At 41.6% G+C, this 17,129-nt stretch overlaps 1 protein-coding gene across 3 annotated transcripts in view; it reads right to left on the minus strand.

Moving 5' to 3' along the window:
* SEMA6A (semaphorin 6A) overlaps positions 1 to 17,129 on the minus strand; it is a 126,846-nt gene that overhangs the window by 58,148 nt on the left and 51,569 nt on the right. For all 3 annotated transcript variants that reach the window (XM_036894594.2, XM_036894596.2, XM_036894595.2), the window contains exons 2-5: positions 7,560 to 7,697; positions 5,219 to 5,336; positions 1,075 to 1,135; positions 40 to 102 (exon numbers count right to left, since the gene is read on the minus strand). In XM_036894594.2, coding sequence (XP_036750489.2) covers positions 40 to 102; positions 1,075 to 1,135; positions 5,219 to 5,336; positions 7,560 to 7,659 — 342 coding nt within the window. In that variant the 5' untranslated portion in view covers positions 7,660 to 7,697. The remainder of the gene's footprint in view (positions 1 to 39; positions 103 to 1,074; positions 1,136 to 5,218; positions 5,337 to 7,559; positions 7,698 to 17,129) is intronic.

Genomic DNA, 17,129 nt, shown 5'->3' on the forward strand with positions numbered 1-17,129 from the left:
CCCAGTGTGGCAGCTGCAGGAGAAATGAAAATTGCCTACCTTATGTTTTCCCTTCATTCTGCATGTGTCTACATCAGCCTGTCTAGATTTCCATGTCAGTTTCTACAGGGATCAAGAAAGAAATCAATTAGAGCCCAGAGGTTGCTGCATTTGGTTTTAGAAGTAAGAGTTCCCTTGGGGGGACAGAGGCTGAACATACATTTATTGAAAGCTTTCCATATCCTTTCTCCATGATTAATTCACCATAACAACAAAAGATTAGAGATGGGGATGTTCATTTAATTTTGAACTCCTATCTATTCATTAAACTATGAAATGATCTCTTTGAAATAAAGATGAAGGAGAAAGGAAAGAATAAACAACACTATGGAGATTTCATGTAAAATACCCAAATTGACTCACTAAATTATGCTCATTTTGGTAAAACACATATTTTTGCCCTTTCCTCTCAGTTGATAAATCAATTTTCATAAAGCAGTCTTTTTCCTCAAAATATGGAAGTCATTTTCTTGAACATAAAGGGGACATTCACTTTAGGTGGACAAAGCCTTAATTCAGGGTACAGCACTTCACGTAAATTCATGGACTGAAGGGATCATCTACTTCTATGGTAGATTTTACAAAGTAAAATACCTCCATGTGGAGTTATAAGGAAAGCTTAGGTTATATTTTATGTCTGTCTGAAATGGATAACGATCAAATTCCTGATCTACAGCAGTCAAATCAAACTTAATACCACAAGATATGGAAACATTACATTGAAACGTTAATGGGACAAAGTTTTACATGTGAAAACTGATCTTTTCCTGGACAAACATGCAATATTTTATTAAAGAAATTTAGGAATTACCTAAAACTCCAAAGTTTTTGGTGAACATATTTGGTGAATAAAATATGGAGCAACTGCTTCTGAACATGCATTAAGCCCTAACTTACCCCCAAATTAGGATTTCACAAAATGCTCAAAATAACTGTTAGCCACATCAATCTCAATCAATCCATTTAAAGTACACATTCTTTTCAAGAACTCTCCTTAGGTCCTTCATTTCAAAAGATGGTTTTAAAACTACTTACTTTGCTACAATAGATTTCTTCTGTGTGTGAGGTGTCTATATCAACAGTATAAATATGGTCCCTATAAACAAAGAAAAATTAATACAGTGTCAAACAGAAGAATCAAGACAGTTAATTTTTTCCTGAATGAGTATATATCATTCAAGGCTGTTAAATCCATATCCATGTTTATTAAAAATTAAGACCTCCACATGCAAGAAAAAAAGACTTCAGCCTACAGAAGGTGCCTCTGGATCACCTCAACACCTGACAGATCATGGCCTCTTAGCTGTAAGTGACCCCTTTTATGAAAACTTTCCTGCAGTTTCTCTCTTATCAGAACTATAGTATTGGTGTCCATGAAGTCCAGGAGGGAGGACTCTTTAAGTTAAATTGGCCCCAAAGCCAGAACACAGATGGGTTTATATGCCCTTTCAGAATCTTCAAATTCAGGTATGAAACACTTGGTATTCAACATGCCACATTTGTTCACCAAGGGAGCTAACCAAAAGCGAATCTCCGTCTCCATCACTCTTTAGAAGATGTATTTCCAAAGTCTTAGCTTTGCTGATTTGATTGATAAGATGGAAGATGATAAAGGTAAAATTATTTCCAGAAGCCACTCTTTCCTTCACATGATGATGGCCGATTAAGGTCTAAGATGAACTTGAACTAAAGTTTACATTGCTTGTTTCTGTTCACCACCTCCCTGTTGTGCTGAGAATTTGGTTGTCTTTATAACGTGCTGCCAATCTCCCCTTGGAAAAGGAGAAACAGAACCAGCAGCTCAGGTGTGGGGCTATATTTACACATCCCTTTCTGTATGAGCTGAGTACAAGGGCGTTTTTGTCTGGGATTCAGAAGAAAGAAAAGAACAGAACTACACTCACTCAATTGGGGATGGGGGGTTAGTGAAGGAAAGCAAAACAGCTCATTTTCCCTTGAAATAACATTGACTTTTTCTAAAATGCAGGAAGTCCTGGGGCTGGAAAATTACCCACAGCTTTAGACCAGGACCTCAAGGCTCCCATGCAGACTTTCAAGTCCCCTCATTACTTATAAAAAAGGGCAGGGGGAGAAAACAAAGAAAAAGGTCTTTAGAAAGGAATTATCTGCTGTCAGGATCAACTTCCATTTTCCCCCCTAGTCCTTTGGAAATCTTTTTGCTACTGCTTTTAGGGAAGTACAACAGAGAAAAAGAGAAATAAAAACAGGCTCTCTCATGTGAAAATTAAAGGAAGGGGGCCAGGTGGTTAGCTTGAAATTCTCTTGCCTGATACTGAATTGTGTGTGTGTGTGAAACGGTGGTGAGGGGAGAACAGGAGCCTGTTTTGTAACTTGCTGAATTTGGAAAGTTCTTCAAACTTCAGTAGGATGCCAGAATCGCTCTGCCCTTTAATTTCAAGGCAGTTTTATTGCATTCATTTATGACGTGTTTGACTTTATTGGGGGTGCTGTGGGTCAGGCTCATTATGGGAATGGAATTGCCTATTACTTTGGTATCAAGTTTGAGATGACTCTAGGCTTTTTCCTTGCTCTGTCTCTCCTCAAAACTTTTAAGTAGGAGCTGAATATATGACTTGTAAATTAACAACTGATTAATATGCATTGGCAATTCCTCAGAAAGTTCTTGGGTTGCCCCCTTCTGGCGTGGACTGTTTATGCTAATTAGCAGTTTAGAGATTAAACAGAAAAATAAGAGGAATTAACAAAATGGATAATAATAAAGCAGAACTGAAAGGGGTTCGTGCCATCAAGTCTCACTTAGTGCTTGGATTCTGGATGGGACTTGGCTTCCAACTGCTGACACCAATTGTCTAAAGAAACTGGGAGGCCTTTTAAAAATAGAATCCCGTGTATGAAATCTCCTTTTGGACAATGACAATGTTTTTCAATATCCACGAGATCACATCTGCCCAGCAAACAGAAGCAATGCTTTATGCTAAACCACACACCAAGGTCAGGGTTCTTTCCAACCACCCATGTGCGCACGCACCCCAGTCTGAACACAAACTGGCTTCATCCTAGCACATCCTCATCCCCCCTCCAGTGAGCACCACTGAATTGTGTTGCCATGGCTTGAGGCCTGGCGGGGAAGGATTTAACTTCAAATCTTGTTACTTGCTGCCTAGGAACCTGGATCTCTCAGAGCAGTGTTGGGAAATCTGAAATTAAAGGGAGAGGAGAGCCCTTAAGTATGAGGGCCACAGAAATCCTTTCGGAATTTTTCCACAGTGTGTGTTGAAGGGAAGTGGCTAGGTATAGAGTGGAAACCAATACGTCAATGCCAGGAGGTTATAAATATGACCTTTAACAGAAGGTGATCATGTCTTATAGTTTTCAAAAAATGAAAGTGTTTCTCCTTTTCTTCCTTTCTTTGCTTTTTTCTCCTTTTCCTGGGGCAAGGGCTTAGGGTAAACCTGTCTGGGTTCTAATGAGCTGGAATAATGATCACTTTTAAGTTTGCATAGCACCCTGCTCCTAGCTCAGGCGGCCCCCGCTGGGCCCGCAGTTCACACCCACGCTGAATCATCAGGTGCGAGTGCGCCATGCTCTTCTTCCCCCTTCCAGACTCAACTGCAAAATGAACAATTCGTACAAGATTCTTGAGTCAACCTATTTCTCGCTGATCCCATGTTTAATCATTTGTTTTGACCAGCCTTTAGATAATTGGGTACAAATGTAATCTTCCAGCCTTGCTACATTTAGGAAATTAAAAGTGACATTGAAGAAGGAGCTGGTCCTCTACTACCAGAGGCGGCTGCTGAGGACCTCACTGGGATGCTTTTTAATGAACACCTACAATGGCTATGTTCTTGGGCAATAGCTACTAGAAGGTCATTACCAGGCCAAGCAGTACCCCCTCTACTGCTCAGTGGACTGCAAAGTGAGAGAGTAATGCCCCAGACTCTAGAGAAAGGCCATGCGGGTTCAGATGCTCCCGTGTCGCTGTGACCCAGCCATTTCCCCCGCTGTACCGTGGTTTCCTCCTATAAGACTTGGGGGCAAGAATGGCTCCTTCCCATAAAGTCTTTTCTGGGACTGAATGAATTAACATTTATAAAGAACTTGCAACTATACTTTCCATTTACATAGCAAATACAAATAATATATACTATGTAAGGATTTGTGAGATAAAATTTTTAAAAAGTGTTTTGGCATTGTTCCCCGGCATCAAATGTGGGGTACTCACAAGGATATTTTAATCTGGCTGAGTCTGTGGCTTTATGTTGCCTAGCTCATCATTTCAGAACATCTAAGTGCTTTAAAAGAATGCAGCCCTTCGTGCTCACTGCCAGAGAGTTATGGCAAACGTAACCTCTACTTCTTCTTTCCAGTGTGAAATGACTGATCATTCTTGATCCAGGTAAGACCACAGAGGAACCCCACAAGATGGTGTTCCTTGTCGCTGCTCATTTAGAATCGTCTTGAATGACTGCACACCCCCAAAATGGGGGATCATATATTGTTAGAATCCCAAGGGAGTTCATTAAGATAATCGAATCCAACTTCTCGTTTGACAGAGGACATTATGGCCAGAGAAGTTGTAGTCCAAGTAAATTTAGAGTAGAATTAAAGAATTAAAACAAAAGCCTAAACCCATGTGATCCGTGTTTAGGCATCAAAAATCTTACCATATTGTTCCACCCTAAGGCGTGGTTCTATTTAAAGGACATTTCCCCGATGGAGGAGTATTTTCTTATTAGGTCCAAATCAAAAACTCTTCTAAAATGGGTGGTCCTGCCAGTCTGTTAATGATGTATATGTATTCATTGTATTCAGTGTAAAAATATTAACAGGTTTAATATAAACCCCCCACCCCCTACACACACTATAAAATACACGTTACATATGCAGCTTAATTTAATAGCAAGGATCCAGGAGAGAAGCACTATACTGGGTGCCTGCGTGGATTTTTGCATGTATGTTCATGATAAACAGTGGACTATTTGAGCCTAAGCTCCAAAATGGGCAATTATTTCAACCTAAATTCCACATAAAGTTAAACAGACACAGAAATCTTGAACAAATGATTGCTTGACAAACTAGTCCTTAAGTAACACTTTGGGAGTGTCATGATTGTTAAAATGATGCACAGTGGTTACGCTGAGGTCTTGGGACCTTCAGATGCTGGGAAGGCAGACGTGAGGAAATGGCCACTCACCTAGCAGCAATGTAGAGAGTTCTGTTCATGATCATAATCATCTGGATGTCCAGTCTGTGCCTCTGTGTGGTGTTCCGTCCTGGCTTATGGCCCACAAACACCGGATACTGTTTTGTATCTGTGAAAAGAGGGGATGGGGCAAGAGAGGGAAAAGGAAATCAAGCCAAGAATTGACGGGGCAGGGAGAGGAGGGGGCTGGCCACAAAACAAAACCATATTTAAGTCAAACCATGCCACCGTTTCCCATCTCCAAGAGTCTGTTATTTTAGGAAATACAAAGAGAGAACAGTGCCCTTTAAGGAGGACTAAGTTACAGTTTCATTTCCACATGATAATAAGCCTGGACTTATATTTTTAAGTGTCACAATTTCTAACTTGTCCCACTTTCTGGGGGTTAAACTTGCAAGTGAACTCTTCACATGAAGGTGCTCTTTTCTTCCAGTTTTCTTTTCATCTTCTTTAGAGTGCTAAGAAGCCTGAGGGGCAGTCTGCCAAAGATCTTGTCTCGGGACAAAACTATTTCAAAGCAGCCTTCCCATCAATCACCACAAAGGCAATGTGGTCTGGAGGCGAGAGCCCTCTTCCAGGAGCCAGAAGAAAAATACAGTCTCCACAGGCGTCCAGTTGGAATAATCCACTATTGAAGGCAGCCCCACTAAGTTGGTTGGCATTCTAGGAACTGTGGGAAGTTCACTCTTGAGTGAAGCAACTGGCTAATCTCTTAGCAATGGGGGCTTTGACAGGACAGGGTCAAACCGAGTGTAGCCAGTCAGGTGATCTGGAATCATCCCTGACTTGGAGAGTCAATGAACATATTTCTCTGTTCCTACAATTCTTTACTTGAGAGAGGGCAATGTGTAATAATATCTGACCTTTCGAAGCACCTACATCTCAAAAATCTCTCTGGACTTAAACCTGCAATCTCCAGAGTACTGGCAATCCCTCAAACAAACTAAGCAGGAAAGAAGGGTGAGTCACATTTAAGGGGCAGTTGTTTCGGGAGGGGAGGTGGGGGGTATAAATAATGACATAAAAATCATTCACAGATTGATACTCAGACCCCTCCCTACCCTTTAACCTCCTGTGGAATCTGAGCATTACTCACAATGGGCATCTTATTAGAGAGTCTCTGTATGTTTTACTTGTGTTTAACGTTGGCATGGGGTTTATCTTGTACTTTGCTCTCCACTGCTCTGAAATCTCATTTACCCATTCATCAAGGAGTGTGCTAAAACAATTCATGCCTCTCTACTTACTATAAAGGATCTGAGTGTCCACTGAAGTATGATTTTTCAGCAGCAAATTTGGGCTGGGGTCTCTTCTGTACAGGGGTACCAAAGATAGAATAACTATCTCAAACGGACATGAATGCTCATAAAGGTTTGGCACCTTGAGTTAGGGGGACTCTGCCACTTCAACAAAGATGAGCTTGAACTACGCAATTTGGCCCTTGATCAGGTCCTGACTTTTGACCTCTGAATGTCTTATGGGTCAGGCCCTGCCACCTCACTTCTGTGTAAACTATTTCCTTTTTCATCATAGACCATCCAGCAGAAAGCTGGGCATTGATGGTTCTCCTTAGTTTCCCATATTAATGTTAGGCACCTTTTTAATGATTAGTTCGTTTGGTATTTATTTTGAGGTAATTACTGGGAGAACAGGTATTTGGGTAAAATGCTCTCTTTCACCTTTATTGTGATAAAATATTTTTTCTTTTGGCGGGAAGGAAAAAACAAGTAGTAAGTTGGCTGTTCTACCTCACACACATGATGAATTGTTAAACATGTTGCCTTGTACCCTTGACAATGAAGCAAGAGACCGAAAGAAAGTTAAAATAGTTACAGTGGGCCCTCTGTGAATTCACTCTACCTAAGTCTCGCGATGATGGAACTTTTAAGTTAAAAAAAAAAAAGGGTTACATTTTGTCCCTCAAGTACTCTAAAACAATCTCCTTATTTTCTATTCTTGTTAACAATGCCCATATATTGATTACACATGAAAATGCACAACACTGGCATTACCTGACTGATAGGAATGGTGATATTCTCCCATGACTGGTTTTCAGGCATGACCGTGGCCTCCTCCGTGTAGGAACTGAGACTTCACCAGAAGTATTAGGAATATTTCAAACCCTCACACGTATGCGTCCCCACAACATTCAAAGGAATCACAGAACACTCATCCCACCAGTTTGACTTGAATTATCCGCCGTTGCTACCTCTGCAAGTTAAAGTGACTAACAAGTCTCCTGTTTTACTCCATTTTTCATGTTTATGTTTTGCTGGTTGACGCAGACTAACACACCCGCAAAGGGAAAGAGAGAGAGACTGTGGATACTTACAGTTGCCATGCGAAATACTGATTGGCTCAGAATCTTCTGGGAAACCAGCCCCAGCAAAGTGTAGCAGTGTGAAATATAGCAGCAAAGCTTCTGACCTCATAGTAGTTCAGCTGGGAGACTTTATTTCTCTACTTCACCCTGCCAAAGAGCAAAAAAGGGATTTTTGTTTTGGCAAGTCAGCTTTATTCATCTCCATAAAATGAAATGTCCTCGAAGATAAATTTAAGGGAAAAGGGGCCTCTGCTTCATGTCGTTTCCCTTATGAATTCACTGATTATTGTGTTTTACATAAGAAACCTGTATCCCTTACCCACTGTGTCTTTTTCCTCGGGCATCTGAGCCCTTTTGTGAAGCTTCTCCCAATCACATGACCTTCATCCTGAGCCATCTTAGGGCCATTAGGTGGCTATTTCACAGTTATGAAACTGCATTCCAAAAAATGTGGGCAACTGAGAAAGGACTTTCTTTTTTTGGGGTAAATACTTTTCTTCTCAGCAGGTTTACGGCAGCCTGCCATCCCCCAGACATGTTTTCGTTGGTCAGCCCATAATCTGTATGAGATTTGAAGTAGTTGCCAATATTGAAAAATTAGGAGGTTTTGGACCTTCTTCATAAAAACAAGAATGTCTGAGATACAGACCTACTGACAGTTCCCTTCAGGTACCACGCCCCTCCCCCAACACACACACACACACACACACACACACACACACACACACACACACATGCACATGCGCACACACATGCACGCACGCATGCAAGCACACCTGTAACTGGTCCTGCTTGCTGATTTTCATTACCTGCCTGACTCCTTAGCTGAGATTTTCATCCCTGTTTGTGTAAAATTCTACAGTAACTCTAATAGTGAACTCAGACATAAATAAAATCACAGTCTGTGTTAAAGAAGCAGCAAATGGATCCATTCAGACTTTGTGAAGAACACTATAGGGAGAATCTGAAACCACATCCTGAAAATGGTATTGTTGATTTAAAAAATCCCATCTCTGTGTATTTTAGTCTGAAATACTACCTTGCCACAGAAGTGAATAAAAATGCCAGAAATACTGTTCGACTCAGCTGTATTTTCTTAAAGATGCTCCTTATGTGTAGAAACATTTTCCTAAATCTTAAAGTAAAACAGTCCCATTGAGGCTGCTGGATACAGTGAAAGAAAACTCATAATACATTAAATATCAAATAATTCTCAGGCATACTTCAAGTAAGTGTTGATCTACTGGGGAAATTAATGTAAAATGGAGATATCTTTTCATCTTTCCAGAGTAGTAAAGCCTTTGAAATAGCCTGCCAAAGATTTTTTTTTTAACAAAACTGTTTTACAGTTGTCCATCAATCATTTAAGATTTGTGTGTAGAAAAGCCAAACTTAGTAACTTAGGTGTCTTTGAAAGTTAATTTGGAAAACAAACTGCTAACTTGTGCTTTTTAGAACACCACTTAATATTAGATACCTATGTCTCTCTTCATGCCAAAAAAAGCATTAACAAGTCCCAAGTGTTGCATCGCAACTTATAATTTCAGAAACACAGCTGGGTCTTAATCATTTCTTCAGTCGAAAAGTGCACATTAATTAATTTGCTTTATCTTAAAACTCAAAGAGGAAGAGATGTGGAGAGAAAAGCCTAAGCAATTCCGTATCTCCATCTCTGATGTGTAGATTAAAATTAAACTTTAAATGCTTGTTCTCAGGGGCAATCCATTACCAAGTGATATAAACAAGTATTTACAGACAGGGTAAAGGCCACAACCTACTCATTCATTATTTATTTACCAGTTCTTCGTATTCTAAAGCTTCTGAATGCAAAGGGCAGAAGCTCTGAGGTGCCCTTCCTTGCTTCTCATGTCTGCCGTGCAGTAGAGCGTTCCAGAGGAGAAGTCAACAGGAAGAGCAAGTAAAACATAAAGCAGACACCAGTCAGCTGACATTTTAGATGAGAAAGTATATGGCGAAGAGGAAGTGGCCACATGTACCAAGGGCTCAAGAGCGCTAGTATAGTATTATATGGAGCATATTACCTCCGAGGGTTTGCGGCATGTAATGGAAGAATAATGGAGATGCAAAAGGCTGATTCTCATTCCTTTAGAAATCTTTGGGAATACAAGTATACTTTTAAAGATTAATTTTTCTTGACATGACAAATGAAGCATTGTCCTTCCACAATTGCATTCGTCTTTGTACAAATGTCCTGCTATTGTGTATCTCCCAATTTTAATTTTTTTCCACATAAGATTGCAGGGGTTAGACGGCAACCTTCTCAAACCCAGAAGCTGGCAGTTAGAACAGTGCACGAAGAAATCCATTCTGCAATTCAATGGCTTTCTTTAATCCTTCCATCATGGCTGAGATGGGTTATTTAAATATCTCCAGGTTTACAGAAGGGCTCTACGCCAGGAAAAATAGCTGTTTTATGTATCTTTCTATCATCATATCATCAGGTTGTTAACACGTACATCATATGGGTAAGAGTGTTCTGGCAGTGTGGGTTCATCTTGGCCAGTCTACACCAACACTTTGCAATTGTCTTCAGCTGAGGTTTTGATGTATTATTCCCTTCCTATACAACTTAGGGCTCTAATCTTTGTAAATATGCACACAATATATATTCTTGTTGAAATGATTACTTTGTGGAGAGATCCCAATTCAATCACAGTGTCATTTCCCATCCTGCAGAACATGGGCTGGGGCTGTCTGCTATGACTGCAGCAATACAGACTTGCACCAGCCCAGGAGAACAGAGCAAAGAGGAACTTTGCATTGAGCTCAAAATTTTGCTCTAGCTGGGCTGCTGCCATTAAAGAGGTTGTTTGGTTTTTGAAACTTTGAAATGTGCTACCCACATCTAGCATATTTATAGACATCTGCAGACATTCATTGACTTCTCTCTCTGTGACTGTGCTTATCTAGGCTAAACATGACTTAGACTTAAGCAGATACCCAGAAAATTAGGTAATGGGAAAACTGTCAATATGAAGATTCTAAACAAAAACATTTACTTCAAAAGTAAGCTTATGATGCCTGAACTTTCCATTGAATTGTCTCAACCTTCTACTATTCTTAGCTTGAAGAGAAATGGCCATTGTAAAATTCACCATTACTATTAAGTTATAATCCTACTCTTCCCCAACCATTCATGGATAACCTTAAGAACCTTCTCAATTTTAACATGCATCTGCTTGGTGAATTTATTAGATCTATTTAAGGTTCATCTAAAATTAATTATACAGCTTTACTCTGAATCATTTGGGCAAGAATTGTGTTGACTTTCTACACAGTCTGAGCCCAGACAAAAATTCTTTTTATGATGTTTTCTCTTAGTTTTTAAAGCCAAACTGAATAATGGAACTGTGATGCACACATGGTGTGACTGGTGTCTGCCGTGAGCTAAATGGACTGTGAAGAATGCTAGTTGGCCAGGAAACTAGCCATCAGATATTCCTGATAGAGAACTAAACAAAAGAGGCAATAAGGAGGTCTGTCTGAAAATCCTGTAACTCCATCTGCGTTGATAATTGTTTTTTAAAACGATCAAGTATTTTCAATAACTGGAGTTTCCACCCCCACCCCCACCCCCATTCCCTTGTCATATAGCAGGTCATTGTGTCAGCAAAGCATGAAGCAAAGGGACGTCACCAAGACTGAAAATGATCATCAAGACAGAGAATGGGGTCATAAATTGCCGTATCTTACTGCTGACTAGTCAGGTTAATTTCTTAAGAACCACTAGGGCTGGGAAGCCATGACAAGTCTACCTGGACAGAGTAACGCTTACACTTCCCCTAATACTAGTGCTGGTCTGCTGCCCAACTATTCCCCCAGATCTTGCCCTGAAAATCCTACCCAGGTTCACAAACCGGTGGGACCTGGCCAGTTTGAACAGCAGGACAAAGTTCAAGTCCTGTAAGCAGTTCCAACGCAAAGAGACTGCTGCTGTTACCATTTAATCATATTCCAGAGTTTTGTTGGCTTTTACACCAAGGATAACACTTTCATTTTTATTGCTCCAGCTTTCTGACCTCATCGTCTTTGTCTTTACAACGCGACTGTCTTTAAACATCTGAAACCTCAGATGTTTAAAAAGAAATCAGTAATTCACACTGTCATTAATACCAGGAAGGACACAGTAACCATGTGACCCTGGGCAAGCCACGTGGCATCGCTGACTCCTAGTCTCACCTAGGAGTAAATGAAAGGACATAATACGTAATAGTCTCTGAAACTCCTCTGGGCTCTGAGATTGTGCAATTCTAGGCGATTCTGTCCCAGTGAAGAGGGGAGTGAGTATTTGGTGTGATTAGGGAGAACAGTACATGGAGTGATGTGAGCCAGGACACTCGACCGTACCCACTTCCAAGGTCACAGACACCACGTGGAGCTGTGGGTTAGGAGGAGGATCGGGAGTTGAGGCCTCGCAGGTACTGGTGCTCCACACAGAGGTAGGGCCGTGGGAAATGCAGTGGGGCTCTGGTGGTGCCCGCATCGCCCGCTCTGAGATAACGGCAGAGGTTCAGCAGAACACGCTCTCTGCACCTGGGTAAGCGCACCTTCCAAAAAGAACAGGGCTAATTTTTTCTACACTCTTTCCTGGCTGCCGCTAAACTCCATGTGGTTTGGCAACTCTAGCGGTAATGAGTGGGTCAGGGAGTGGTACTGTGCGTGGCAAGCACGAGGGGTGCAGTAGGCGGCCTCCGAGGTCACTATCAGCGCATTACAACAGGCACAGCGTGCAAGTTGTAAAAAGTTCTTCCAGCCAGTGAAAAAATCCCAGCATGGGACGCAGCCCAGTTTGAACATCAGGACAAAGTTCAAGACCTGTAAGCAGTTCCAACACAAAGAGACTGCTGCTGTTACCATTTAATCATATTCCGGAGTTTTGTTGGCTTTTACACCAAGGATAACACTTTCATTTTTATTGCTCCAGCTTTCTGACCTCATCGTCTTTGTCTTTACAACGTGACTGTCTTTAAACATCTGAAATGAAATTGGGTCAAAGCTCTTATATGAAGTCCAGCTATTGCTAATATTATAGGGGAGCAGAAAAAACAGATGGTACGAACATGGGATTTGAGTGTTTCTGTTCCACTTTGGGAAAATACTGGAGGTTTCTGAGCCTCAGTGTCCTCCTCTTTAGAATGGGTAAAATAGTGTCTCAAGATAGGTTGTGAGACAATGCACATAAACATTGTAGCCTTCAATAAATGTTTATTCCAAAGTTGAGATACTAAAAATCACTTTTTAATAGCATTTCCTGGAATTATTTAAGAAAGCCTCAGGTAGGCCCCAGATAACAACTGCATGTTCTACTTCAGTGGGGGAAGCAGCTACCCCTCCACCACCCTCTCTTCTTCCAGGTCACTAATCTGCCCCTTCTTGGGGGTGGGCCTCTGGGAGAGGCAGAAGGTCTGTCTCAGGATAGTATAATCACATTACGTGATTTTTAAATGGGAATCATACACTCCCATGCGTGGGAAGGAAAATGATGTGGAAAATGAAGGACGGATGGGGTGGAGGTTTACTGAGCACCTCTGTGTACAAAGCACATGTGCATAGTACTTTATTTAATCCTCACAGCAGCCCAGGGAAACAGGCCTTATTATCTCCACTGTGCATGCAGGGAAACTGAGGCTCAGGGAGGTTAAGTAACATGTCTTGGTGACACACAGTCTGTCACAGCACATCAGTAAAAAGGGGAAGCCAAGAGGAAGACCCTGGTCTATGTGATGTCAAAGTCTGTGTCCTTCCTTGGACAACAAAGAAAGAGGAACAGAATGAAGGCTGAAAAGAGGAGATGCTGGCATAGATGGAAACTGCACTTCAGTTAATAGTGAATATAGGTTATGCATCTATGCTTACGTGGACAAAAGGCTGAAAGTCCCTAATGGTTTCAGTAATAAAACTCTATAGAAGGAGTACAGGGTTGCTCCAGCCATATAGGCATACAAAGGCTCATTCCACTTTACGGCCCTGTGATTGCAGGCTCAAGGTGAGAGAAAGGCAAATGCTTCTCAACCACAGTTTTAGGAGGAAGTGATTGTTTCGCTGACATCACTGTGTTAAGTGGAACTGCTGTGTGCTTGTAGTCTCCTCCGGAGTGGTGATTTAAAGTAAATACGTCATAGAGAACAGTGTCTGTTCTGAAGGGAGAAAACCAGGCTGCCTGCCTCAGGAGCTGGTAGACAAACAGACCTGGACACCCCACAAGCCAGAACAAGGGACCTCTGTCCAGAGAGAGGTAGGGAAGCAGGTGCTGGAGCAGAGATTCCAGCTTACCGGTGCTGGAGACCCATGTCACAGAGATCCAAACTGCTGACTCTTCTTGCACCAGGGGGACGTTTCAATAATGGAGGGTCTAAATACCAGATGTCCTTCATGTGCCCAGACAGGCCCGTTGCAAGGACTGCAACGTTAGGAGGATGCTTCTGTCCACAGGACGTGCAGCCAGGCTGCAGAACTTCCCAGATGGAATCAGGAGCAGCTTGGGTGTGCTGATCCTGATTGAGACCCCCACTGTACCCAGTCTTTGGAGACCATGTTGGCCACCTGTTAGGTCATATTTGCATTAAGGTACATGGTTCACGCAAATGAGAAAAATAGCTCTAGCCCCTTAATAAAGCATTTGGTCTTTCTCTCCTCCTCTTCTCGGCCATTAGCTGAGACATAAAAGCACCCATTTCAGAGGAAAGGGAAATGCCAGAGACCTAACTTCAACACATTTTGGAGAATGATGATGGCATTCAATGGAGTATAATAATAAATATCGACTGTGTGTAATAGATGTTCTATTTTAGATCTGAAACCACTGTCACAAAGCAGCAGAAAACAGCTCTGAATCTGTAAGTCCTTTCAAAAAAATTTTTTTGGGTAAAAATAAAGGTTGTTTATACCAACCACCTTTTGAAGGGAGAGGGCCTGTCTTCTCTTTCGAGTGATTTTTGTTATGGCAGTTGTCACAGCACCCCCGCCCTGACGTACACACTCCTGAACCAGTGCATTTACTGTATTTTGCTTGGATGTTTTCCACACAGTCTACTGATTCATTAGGACTCTGCAGCTATGGTCATGATCTTTACAGCCCGAAAATATTGCGGCAAACCATCTTGATCTCAAAAAGCTGCAACGGGCCTGACCATGTTCATCAATGTCACACCCCAGCTTTCTGTCATCTCCATCTTTTTCAACTGTTACCATATTGCTGAACTGAAACATCTGCTCCAGAGGCAGAAACAAATACCCCCTTTATTTTACTATAAAGGAAACCAAGGCCCCGAGAAGTGAGGTCACTTGCCAAATGTGGTACAGCTCAAAAGTGGCAAAGCTGAGCAGCAATTGAGGACTCCTGACTCTTGCACTGAGTTCAGTCCCTACACGCCGCTTTCAGAAAGGAAGCCAAGACTCATTCATTTCTCCTTGGCTTGCTGCCTGATGGTCATTACGTCCATCGCCCGATTTCCATCTTACTGATGCCCTGCTTTCTGTTGGGAGCCAGACTGTGTGCTAGATGCTGATGCAGATGGGGATGGAGAAGAGGCACCCCCAGCCCCCAGGGTCTCTTCAGGAGATGGGCCTGATGGTTCCTGCCCACTGTCCCAAAAAAGAACACATGGATAAACAACAGTAAGTTCACAAAGAGAAATAAAAATTCTGTCGGGCAGAAGTATGTGGCTGGGCTGATCAGAGAAGACCTCTGGTGGGAGACAGCCCCGGCAGGTTGCGTGATGATGGCTCATTGTGCACTGGGAGGGTGGGAGCTACGCGTTTCAGGAAGCGGGATGCATCAAGGGGGCGTGGCCTCAGAACAGTCGGGCCTTTGGACCCTCAGGCACAGACCATTTCATTCTTTGCTTGAAGACTTTCAAACTTGTCTAAAAAAATGGAATTTTTTTTTCACTTCATCCAAGGTTGGGTTTAAAGAATTATAACTGAAAATGAGGATCATACCCAATTACTTTTTCCTTCAAAGAATATAATAGAAGAAGAAGGAGCCAGAGGGAAGCTTTGTGGCAAAGTCTCAGCATACTGGTATTTATTCGTTTGGGGTGCCAGTGATGTGCGTTGTTTCCACATTACTCTCCCTAGTTTTCTAAACATTTGTCATTTCATTAGAAATGAAGCAAAGGGCAAAAATCACATGACTAAATTGAAGGCACTTCTCCCCAGCTCTTAGGAAAACTCTTGCAGAGTGACTTTAAAGGGAGCCAACTAGAGATATTAGTGACAGGAGCTCTCCACGAATCTTTGTCAAAATCCTGAACTGATTAAAACAGAGCAACCGCTGATGATTGACAGGACGACTCTCCCTAATAATTTCTCCTCTGCTGGTGCTCATTGTGGTCAGTAGAAAACAAGATCTCTCAGCACAACTCTCCCGCCTGCTCCTCACCGGGCCTGGGATTGTTCAGGCTTAGATGGCTACAGGGATGTGCCCTCCCTTCTAGAGGGAAAGTCACCTCCAAACACGGCTCAGAGAAAAAGAAGAGCAACCTGCATGGCTCCCCTTATTTGAACTCCGAAAAACAGTTCCAAATAACAGTATCAGCAGTCACAGGTGATTGAAAACTTTGACTAAACCCTACAAATTCTTACTGCATTTTTGGTAAAAAGCCTTAAGATCAGGGAGTGAAAAACATTTCCTTGAACTAAACTCTTTGAATGAGGTTCTCTGGTGTTCACTGCATGCCATCTTTCTGTGTATTTTTTGTCTCTTGCAATGAGCTCTGATGCTCTGCCAGCACCCTGAAAGCCAAAAATAGAGTGTATATTTGACTACAGGCTTCTAATTGTATAGAGAGAGACAGAATCTCATTTCAGAATCTGCTTCATAATAAAGCACGATATTGCTGACTGGTGCTTATCATCAGTGAAATATCTACACACACAGTGGGTTATCTTTAAGTCTACATATGTCTAGACAAATGCAGAAAAGAAATGATGGAAACAATCTCTCTTAAATTTCCACAGTTTTGTTACATTCTTTAGGAAATTCATTTCATTATTCAATGGGTTTGGAAATGTCTGCTTTATGTCCCAGGGAACCAGACGAAAACAACAAACTCATACATTTAAATTTATTTAATGTATTTAAATTCATTACTGAATTTGGTAGCTACTTGCTAAGTTTTTCTGAAATTAGTATCTTTACTGGCTTTGTTTCTGTTCTGTACACATAAAAAAAATGACACATTAGCATTAGACTGGTTTGATTTACCAAAAGCAGGTATCTGCTTGAATTGGGGTATGAGGGTGCCCATTCACTAGTTTCTCTTTTCAAATCTAGTCATAATACTCCCTCCAATGTTTATTTGTTTTTAATGTGAAATCCTACCCTTGAAATTAATAACTGTTTCCAAAGATCCTGAAAATATGCTTCCTAAAGGCCAGTGAGGGTACGTTCCAAGAAATTATGGGTCTGTTTAAATGTCTCTGCCACTTAATGACTTGATTCCTTACATAGGTGACTTAAAGGTCACCGCACAGAAACAAATCCCAAGTCCTGTTGGTCACCATCTGGAGCGCCTGTTTTGGTGGTAGTGGTAGTTTTTCAAAATGTCTTGCTTT

Source organism: Manis pentadactyla, chromosome 13 (assembly GCF_030020395.1).
Source record: "Manis pentadactyla isolate mManPen7 chromosome 13, mManPen7.hap1, whole genome shotgun sequence".
Taxonomy (NCBI): domain Eukaryota; kingdom Metazoa; phylum Chordata; class Mammalia; order Pholidota; family Manidae; genus Manis; species Manis pentadactyla.